This window comes from Sorghum bicolor, chromosome 3, assembly GCF_000003195.3.
Source record: "Sorghum bicolor cultivar BTx623 chromosome 3, Sorghum_bicolor_NCBIv3, whole genome shotgun sequence".
In the NCBI taxonomy this organism is placed as follows: domain Eukaryota; kingdom Viridiplantae; phylum Streptophyta; class Magnoliopsida; order Poales; family Poaceae; genus Sorghum; species Sorghum bicolor.
Window position 1 is genome coordinate 26,133,204 of NC_012872.2, and position 10,157 is coordinate 26,143,360.

A 10,157-nucleotide genomic window follows, 5' to 3' on the forward strand; every position below is an offset into this window, starting at 1 on the left:
CCCGGCCAAGTTTCTTTCGGCCGAGAGAATTAGAGAAGTACTAAGGCCTTGTTTAGTTCACCCTAAACAACAAAAAGTTTTTAAGATTCTCCGTCACATCAAATATTGTGACACATGCATGAAGCATTAAACATAGACGAAAATAAAACATGCATGAAGCATCAAATATTGTGACACATGCATGAAGCATTAAAGATCATTTTCTATACTTGATCTGATCGAATTCGCATTTTGTTATCCCAAACCTAGCGCTTGAATCTGCTCGCCTCACCTCTCACTATAAAACAAAGCAACCAACTAAACGTAACAGTTCTTATACTGACTAAGCTAGATCATGCAACCAAACAAGTGTATCTTGTATTGTTGAAGCCACACTTGAGCTACCTATGTTATAACGCTATGAGGAGCTCAAGGACCCTTTAGTACACTCCTATCAGCAGCCAAAGGTTCATGGAGTTCTTCACCTCCCACATAAATATTTTTATTTGTTGAAAATTAGTTATATTTAAAGAACATTAGTTTTGGAAAATACCATTGAAAGACCATTTAGAGATATTATAGAACTAATTGTCAAGTGATATGTCTTATTCGAAGAGATTTGAAGTCTAAATTTTTTTCATCATATACGAAATAACAAAATTATTTTTCAATAAATATAAATTAAAATAGCATTGATATGAAAACATATAATTTCTAGTAGAAATATTATGGACCTTGTTTATATTCTTTTGACATTATAATTTCTAGCACAAATATTATGGGCCTATTACCAAACATTTTTCACACCGAGGGCACCCTTTTCCTCCTATTATTAATTAATTGTAATAGGTGAAAAATTGTTCCCTCCAAATATCCATTAACCACTCCCACCAATTAATCGGTCAATTTTTTTGGCTCCCACCATATTGCATTGGCAAATATCCATTAAGCTTTCCCTCCTATTAATCAGTGAAATTTTTTTTACTCCCGCCATGTTGCATTGGACATCAGCATATATAAGATCATGGAGCCCCTTCCATCGTCTACGGATCTACTAAACCGTGAAAGTGCCATTATCACCATCGTCAAACTAGTGACGGAGAGAAACAGGGGACCATAAAGGTATTACTACTAGTATTTCGTTTCATTTCCTTTTTCTTTTTTTGCCGAGTCTTCCTCCATCCGGCCATTATTACGCTTGGGTCAAAGGGGCTGCCATGTATCGCCATGGCGCACGGATCCATGATATCGATGCGGCCTTCGATCCAGTTCCTCGCAGCCGCCGCCGCCGTCTCGCGGCCTCCGATCCAGTTCGTCGTGGCCGCCGCCACCGTCGTCGCAGCCTCCAATCCAGTTCGCTCTGCGTCCGATCCAGTTCGTCGCGGCGACGACCGCCACCACCACCTCCGTTATCGCCGCTGTCGTCACCATCTCCACACGCGAGAAGTTGCCTTACCTCAAATTCCTTAATGATATCTTGTTTTTCGATCTATGACTATGAGTATGCATCACATCCATTCCGTATTTTCGTTGGACACCAACCAACCGCATCCATGCCTGCAGCCCAATCCAAAATTTTTGTTTCTCAAATTATTTTTTTGACAGATTGTTTCCAGCCTCCGTATGTCCCAAATTATTTTTCCATCAGATTGTTTCTTTTTGTAAAATGTCCATTTAGTTTGATGGCTATGTTTCTCCATCAATTCCATTGTTGTTTTGCAGGGAAAATGGCTCCACGGCCGCCTCCACGTGTGCCTCGCCGAACAGTTGCTGAAATAGATAGAGAATTTGATGAGCTTTGCTCTGCTTTATCCAATGATCCAAGGGACCAAATGACCTCCGGTGCAGGTTTATACATTCAGCACCACCAAATATTTCTCTGCGTAAAAATTTACAAAATGCCTACTTTTGTGTCTACAGGTCAAATAGCTACCAGGTTACGTTCACATAGCTCTCAACCTGACAATGCGTGTGATCAAGTGGATTCAGATGTGGCCATGGACGAAAATAATCAAATAAATGCTGCAGCACACAACACTAAAGGTGTTATCCTAATCTGAAACATGCTTTCTTATACTGATTATTTTGCTGATTTACCTAGGTTCTGTTATGCTACCAGATTTATTTCTTCACATGACATAATGTCAAACGCTACCTTGTTATATTAAACTAAAATTTGATTCTTGACACCAGTTACATACAAACATTACAATTACCTTTGTTCTTTTCTCTAAATGAACTAGGCCCTGTTAAGAGTGGTAGAAAAGTTACAATTAACGATCAACTTCGCAAGAGAAGAGCGAAAGGAAGGCATATTGACATAAAGTTCCCTAAAGAATTTGCAAAAGTGTGTGGAGAACATGCTAGTTTATTTAAAAGTGAGATAACAGTTCTTGTAAGAACTATACCACTCCAAGTGAAGAAGTGGAAGGAAATGGATGAGTTTCATCCTGGTACTACTACATCAGTTTGGAAAAAACTGAAGGTGACCATCCTTGAATTTGAAATGAATATATTTGGCACACATAGTTTATCATTGCATTCAGTGGTTGCATATTACATTAATTCATTGTTGTACAGGAAAAGTTCCCTGAGCTTTCAGAAGAAGATAAAGATTGTGCCATGAGACAAGTAGAGAGTCAGTACAATAATCGGCGTTATCGTCTACTTCAAGCTTACCGAAACAAGAAGCCAAGGCCACAACATGTCTCACCAGAAGGTTGGCAATGGTTGATAAGGAATTTATGGACGGATGATGATTTTCAGGTACATACAACTCATACCCTAAATTACATTGCTGCATAAGTGTTAATGATACATTTATGCAATTTGTAAACCAGAAAAGGAGCAACCAAAACTCTATGAATAGAGCAAAGCAAGAAATGGGGTCCAAAGTAGGAACTAGATCAATTGCTCAAATCTCTTATGAACTGGTGAGGAAAATACTTACCAGGCATTTTTTTTTATCTGCTACACATTTTTCTAAATTAGTGAATAAATGCCTTTTGATTCCAATGCAGCGAAACCCAGAAACTGGTGAATGGCCTACTGCTATGCAAGTTTGGAGGGCTACATATCAAAAGGCTGATGGGACATGGTCTATTCCAACGGGTGAAGAAATAATGGTATGAACATTTTACTTTCATTTTCTGATGGCATCTTTAGGTTTCACATTTTTCAATATCCTACCTTTATAAGATAACATGTCTTCACTTTTTTTGAACAACAGCAACTCTGTGTAGTATACGGGTTTTTACTAGTTTTCTGTTTCATGCTTTCCAGACCAAACTAGATGAAGCTGCTGGGATACATCAAGAAAAGATTTCATCTGCGCCCATACCAATAGTGGAGCACTTTGCACTAGTTCTTGGTAGAAAGCCAAACCACTCACGTGGTGTTGGCATTCGTGCTGTAAACAAAGTGGCTGAGGAAAGAATGAGATTGCAGGCGCAAGTTGAGGCTTCTGAACAGCGTGAAGCTGCAGCACGAGCACGTGCAGATGCTGCTGAGCAACGTGCTAAGGCTGCTGAGCAACGAGCACAAGCTTTGGAAGGTCAAGTTTCCACGGTGGTTGAAACAAATGCACAACTTCAAGAAGAGCAGCAATCCCATCGTGATGCACTGAGTTCTTTGCGTCAAGCACAGAGTGGAGAAGTTGCTCGCCTAGTGAGAGAACAACTTGATCAACAAATGGCTGAATTAGTTGCACGCATACATTCTGGTGCCTCGCAGCCTCCAGCATCTTAGAGTTTAGACCCTTTAGTTGAATAATTATTGTGAGACTTTAAAGTAGTGTCAAGAGAGTTATTTTGAGAGTTCCAAGTGTTATAACATTTTATGTATTGTTCGATCGCAACAATATCATGGTTAAAGAATCATTGAAATAAATATTATTGGTCTACAGTTGTGAGAATTGTATTAGTGCATATTTGTTGAGCCATTTTTGTCACTACATCATGGGTGATAATGATAAATATTTGCCACATTATCTATTGTTCCACACAATTAAGGCATTATGTTGTGACATAATTTGTCATAACTAATATTTTCACACAAATGCTATGTTTTTATGATGAAATTATCAACACAACATGTCTTATTAGTCCTCACAAAAAGATCATATTGTGAGGACAAGTTTTGCCACCGTAAAATATGTGACGATGAGTTACATCACAAATAAAATGTGTTGTGGTGATAAGGCGCCACTTTTGCCCATATAAACTGTGGCGATCACCTAGACACAAATGCAACTAAAATAGTGAGAAAAAATTTTGACACAGTAAAGTTGTATAATGGCGAAACTTTGGTCACTAATATTTAGTCTTTTGTGACAATATAATTTGTCACTTTAACAAGAGTAATTGTGACGACCAAATTGCCACAAATTGTATATAATTGTGTCAACTATTACCACCACTAAAAAAGTTATGAGTGGCATTAACTTTTGTCACTAACACGTATGTTTTTGTGACAATGAATGGGCCACAAATGCCTATGTTACTAGTGGCAGTACAATTTGTCACTAATGAGCATGATCATTTGTGGGGAACAAAAATTCATCACTAGAGTATCTGTGAGGCTAGTATTTGTGACGACTTGTGGCGACTTAAAAAGTCGCCACAAAGACTGATTTGTGACGAACAAATAAGCTTTTGTGATGAAAATTTTCGCCACAAAAACCCTTCGCCCTTGTGGTGAGATTTGTTGCCCCTTCCATTGCAGGAAAGAACCAATATGGAAGCCTCCAAGCGTGCTGCATACATCAAGAAGGTACACGAGAAGACCAAGGAAGCAATTGAACTCAAGGCAGGACGCAAGGCTGCAAGTATGAACAAACATAGGAAGAAGGTGTTATTTGAACCTAGAGACTTGGTGTGGATACACTTGCACAAGGATCACTTTCCTCGGTAGCGCAAATCAAAATTGCTGCCATGAGAAGATGGTCCATTTTGTGTTCTTGAGAAGATCAATGACAATGCATACAAGATTGATCTTCCTACAAGTTATGGCGTGAGCAACTCCTTCAATGTTGCTGATCTCTCACCATTCACAAGTGAAGACACTTCAGAGTCGAGGACGACTCCATTTCAAGGGGGGAGGATGATATGACCACGCCACCAAGCAAAATGTCACAAGCTCCAAGTCAAGCTACACCCACTCAAGTTTCACCTACACCGACACCAGCACAAGTCATCGATGGACCGATTACACGTAGTCGTGCAAAGAAGCCACAACAAGAGGTCCACACGCTACTTTGTGAGATTCATTTTAACATTAATGAGAATTTTATACTACCTAAGTATTGTACCTTGATTGTACTTAGGTATATAGAAGAAGAGAAGGATGAATCGGACCTTGAAGAACGGACTAGTGCAAGTTCCACAAGAAGTTAAAAACGGACCAGTGGAAGTAAAAAACGGAACATTGCAAAGAAATCTTCATAACTTTTTACTCACAAAAGCTATGAAGGTCAATGAGCACTTGTTGGAAAGCTTGATGAGTCTACTTTCTAATGAATCTAGTGGCAACCAGTTTGGATACACCATATTGCCTGCAGACCAGAATTAGTACAGACTGCTCAGATGGTCAACAGTCTATCATGACAGAATGTTGGTACAACTTGCCAAGTAAAACTGTACCAATCTGCAATGTTTCGTACTGGTTGGCATATATTGTTGGAAAGCCCTTTGATTCTACTTTCACACCCAAGAAACGGTTCATCATTTGGACTTCCCAATAAAAAGTTATAGTCAGTTTATTGGAAACTGCTCTGGAGGCCAACAGTCATGCGAAGCCACTTTGGGAATCCATTTCGAGGAGACCTTTCACATTGTCTACTCTCAGAAACTCTATTTTGTTTTCGTACCTATCTAGCAGGGCTGTTGCTAGTATAAATACCCCTTAAGACTCATTGTAATCTCAGACTTTGATAATTGAAATACAGAACCCCTTTGTTCAGCTGCGTGCTAACAAATTCAGAGAGTGATCTCTACCCCTTTGCTCTTGTGATTTCCTCGCAGGATTACATAGGCGGCGGCTTCATCCGCTCCCTATTGGTGCTCCTACTCCCTTCAAGGTATTCCTTGATTGATTGTAGGCTGTGTTGGTTGGTTCTTTGAGAGTGTGGTTGGGCGAATCCTTGATTAAGGTTGCCGGTTAAAGACGATGGTTGGCTTCGAGTTTTATTTGTCAGGTTGACTAGTTATCGCTGCTTGCAGTAAGTTATCCGGCTGTTCTTCAGCAAGTTATCGGTGTTCATCCAACGTCGTGAAGATCGGGACAACGTGTCGCATCATTTAATGTGCCTATCGTGTTCTCACCTAACCCGACAGTCACGGGAAACATGATAGGAAGCAAGCACCCGTCCAATCCCACTTTTCGTAGCTTTGTCCTCCAGATGAGCAAAAGTATGACCAAGTGCCAGTGAGATGTCGTGTCACGACCCCCCTCGAGACACCCAAAGTCAGCGCGCCGAAATAGCAGAGCCTTGCACGGTGCTGGACCCTCGAGCGAATGCGTACCTTTCCAGAGAAAAGTCAGTCGGTGAAGGACAGCACCTCAACCACTCTGGACGTGACTACTGCCACGACGTACAGGCGTGCCCACGGTTAAGCCAATCCAAGGTGATGCATAGGAGCCGAATTTAGGAGCATGTGTAATCATCACCAAAGTACCAAGCAACAAGATAGCTCGAGGCCACGCCGGTACGGAGGCCTTGAGTAGGTCAGCGCACCACACCTCTATCGAAGCCTATTCTATTACCTACGACATGTAACCTAGGCCTCCCCTTGGAACTATAAAAGGGGAGGCTGAGGGGGAATACGCGGAGGACGACAGGTAGAATAACAACCATACTTCGTTTTCATATAGGACTCATAATCCATCACAATACCAACTTGTATTCGCCCCTGTACAAGCACTTAGGTGCAAGAAAATAGTAAACATCCCCCCCGCTGGACGTAGGGCCTTCTCTTGCCCGAACTAGGATAAAACTCTGTGTCTTTCTTGCATCACCATCTGGAAGAGGGAACACGCACACAAGTTTACTCGTTGGTGTGACCCCCTGGGGGTAAAACACCGTCAGTTGGCGCGCCAGGTAGGGGCCCTGCGTGTTTTTCACCGACTCCCCATCTCATTCCAGATGGCCACTCTTGTTTCACCGATCCCGCGCTCCACGGTGATTTGGTTCGGGAGCCTCGATTTCATGTCCACCGGTACCGGCTACGACATGATCCTGCTCTCGGTCAAAGGACCGGGAAACTCGCGTTGCACCAGCACGATTGAAGGCCCAGAGACGGCCTCGCCACCACGCCTCCCAGCACAAGAAGAGGCGTGGACAGCACCACCACCACCCCTCTGCGGCGTCGCGGTCATCGACACGCGCCAGACAAGCGGTGGCGCAGCAGCCGGCAGCCCCGCGCGCCGAGGCTACAGATACGATGGCCCAGTGTTGAGACGGCCCCGCAACGACATTGGGAGATAACGTGACTCGCGTGCTCTCGCCATCGACGATGCTGCTACCGCACGGGTTGTTCGCCTCTAGGGGAACACACCCGTTTGGTCTGGACAATGCCGCGGCGTCGCTAGCCAGGACGATATGCCCAGACGCCCAGACGTATGTGGAAAGACCAATGGTCCTCCCAAGCGACACCGAGGCACAACAGCAAGTAGCTGAGCTGCCGGATTTTTCCCGGGTGCGGAGCCTCCGACGTCTAGGACCCAGGCGATATACCATCACTTCGCTCAGATAGCGGATGGTGGAGGAGGGGTGTGGGTGTTTCTACACCGCAGAACCAGACCCCGACTCCAAATCTAACAGCTATGACCCTACAAGGGAGTGCTACAACATCGACGGGGAAGTGGCGACCACTGATGAAACGCAAGATGCCGTTGCCGGTGGCCGAGCCCCCATAGCGAGAGAAGGTCCCAGGACACCTGGGAACGACGGCTGGGTCGACCCTCCAGCGCAGGACGACAAAGCTGCACAACTCACATAATTACGGGAGCTCAAAGCCAAGCTTGACGAGGACCGCGAGCGCCTCGCTCAGCTCGAGTAGGCCCTCGAGCGAGACCAACCGCATCCGCACGCCGGAGGCGCGCGCGGTCGCGCTCGAGAGGTGTACCGTCATATCGTCTGGGACGAGGAGCCAGAACCACCTGTCAGCCGCTACCAATGAGCGGGCTAGAATGTCGTGGCAGCAACCATGCTATTGCGTAACATGCCTGAACCTTCCAACTCCCAGGCGCTGCGCATTCGAGACGAGGTGCAGACCCTGCTCCAAGTGGCGGCGGCCCAACGAGCCGAAAGCTCGGCTTCTCGGCGTCGAGGGGCAGCCATGGAGAAACGTGTCGAGCCAGCCCGAGACGAGAGGGAGGTGTCGGTCCACCAAGGACCACCCCCTCGAGGAAGAAAAACCGTGCCAGTCCAAGAGCGCCTCGTCGATAATCAACGGCGACACGACGCTCGACATGACATCAATGAGTATCGCCGCCGCCGGCATGGCGACGCAGAGGAGCGCGGCTACAGCGCCCACCGCGGCGGACGATACGACAGCGATGAGGACCGAATGGCTCCAGAACCGCAGGGCCCTCGAGTCTTCAGCAGAGCAATCCATAGCACGCCATTGCCAAACCCGTTTCGACCCCCGACAAGCATTACTAAATATAACGGCCAAACGAAGCCAGAGCTGTGGCTGGCGGACTTCCGGCTGGCCTGCCAGTTGGGAGGTGCTCGAGGAGACGATCGAGCCATCATTCGCCAATTACCGCTCTGTCTCTTTGATACCGCTCGCAGATGGCTCGAGGAGCTCCCAGCCAACTAGATCCATGACTGGACCGATTTGGTCCGAGTATTCGAAGGCAACTTTAAAGGGTCCTACATACGACCCGACAATTCATGGGACCTCAGCAAGTGCAAGCAAAAATCAAGAGAAACTCTCCGAGAGTACGCTCGACGCTTCTTGAAGCAGTGCACGAAGCTTCTGCACATCCCTGACCACGACATCATACTGGCCTTTGTCTTAGGCACCGCCTGGAAAGACCTGGTGTGGGAGCTAGGCCGAAACTACCCTCAGACCGTCAACGAGCTGATAGACATGGTGGAGAACTATGCTGTAGGTGAGGAGGCGGTCGGTGCTTTCTTCAGCCATGAAGGAAGCAAAGAGAAGGTGCTAGTGGATGATGACGAGGGCCCTAGCCGAGGTTCTAAGAAGAGCAAGAAGAAGAAGAAAGCGCGACCATTCAAGCGCGAGGCCCTCGACGATGATTTCGTTGCCGCCGCAAAGCGTAAAAAGCCTCCAGGCCCCCTGGAGGGGGCCGTCTTCGACAAAATGCTAAAGGAGCCCTGCCCTTATCACAAGGGAGGAGCACATCACAAGCTCGAAGACTGCCGCATGCTGAAAAGGTACTTCGACAGCCTTGGGCTGAAGAAGGATGACCAAAAGAAGGACAAGAGCGACGACAAGGAGGGAAACAAAGAAGACGAAGGTTTCCCTGCCATCCATGACTGCTACATGATCTACGGTGGGCCCTCAACATAGCTCACCACGAGGCAACGCAAGAGGGAGCACCGTGAAGTCTTTGTGGCTAGGATGGCGGTGCCCTAGTACCTCAATTGGTTGAGCACCCCATCACCTTCAACCGCGACGACCATCCCGACAGGGTGGTCGCTCCCGGCGTCTACCCGCTTATCGTCGACCCCATCATCGTCAACACTAGGCTCTCGAAGGTACTGATGGATGGCGGCAGCAGTATGAACATCATTTACCTCGAGACCCTCGACCTCCTCGGCATCGAAAGAGCGCAGCTCCAGCCAAGCGCGGGTGGCTTTCATGGCGTTGTGCAAGGAAAGAAGGCGTTACCGGTGGGTCGAATCGACCTGCCGGTCTGTTTTGGCACAGCGGCCAACTTCTGGAAGGAAACTCTCACCTTTGAAGTGGTGGGATTTCGCGGCACGTACCATGCCATCATCGGACGTTCGGGCTACGCCAAATTCATGGCTATCCCCAATTACACCTACCTAAAGCTGAAGATGCCTGGGCCCAAGGGGGTCATCACCGTCAGCTCTTCCGACGAGCACGCGCGACGTCGAATGCGTCGAGTATGGAGAAGCCGTCGAGAACTCTGCCGAACTGGCCTTGAAGCTCGAGGTCCCTGCTGCTGAGGCTCCAGAGCCCAAA

General features: G+C 46.3%; 1 protein-coding gene across 4 annotated transcripts; it reads left to right on the forward strand.

Annotated features, from left to right (window-relative positions):
* On the forward strand, positions 1,159-3,900 carry LOC8069552. 4 transcript variants are annotated; one of them, XM_021457761.1, is made up of 7 exons: positions 1,159-1,827; positions 1,900-2,022; positions 2,223-2,464; positions 2,560-2,745; positions 2,820-2,912; positions 3,000-3,104; positions 3,262-3,900. In XM_021457761.1, the coding sequence occupies exons 1-7, from the start codon at positions 1,197-1,199 to the stop codon at positions 3,724-3,726; spliced, it is 1,845 nt and encodes a 614-aa protein (XP_021313436.1). In that variant the 5' UTR covers positions 1,159-1,196; the 3' UTR covers positions 3,727-3,900. The 4 variants fall into 4 exon arrangements, with proteins under 4 accessions (XP_021313436.1, XP_021313437.1, XP_021313438.1 ...); XM_021457762.1 differs by having other exon boundaries at positions 1,159-1,821; XM_021457760.1 differs by having other exon boundaries at positions 1,162-2,022.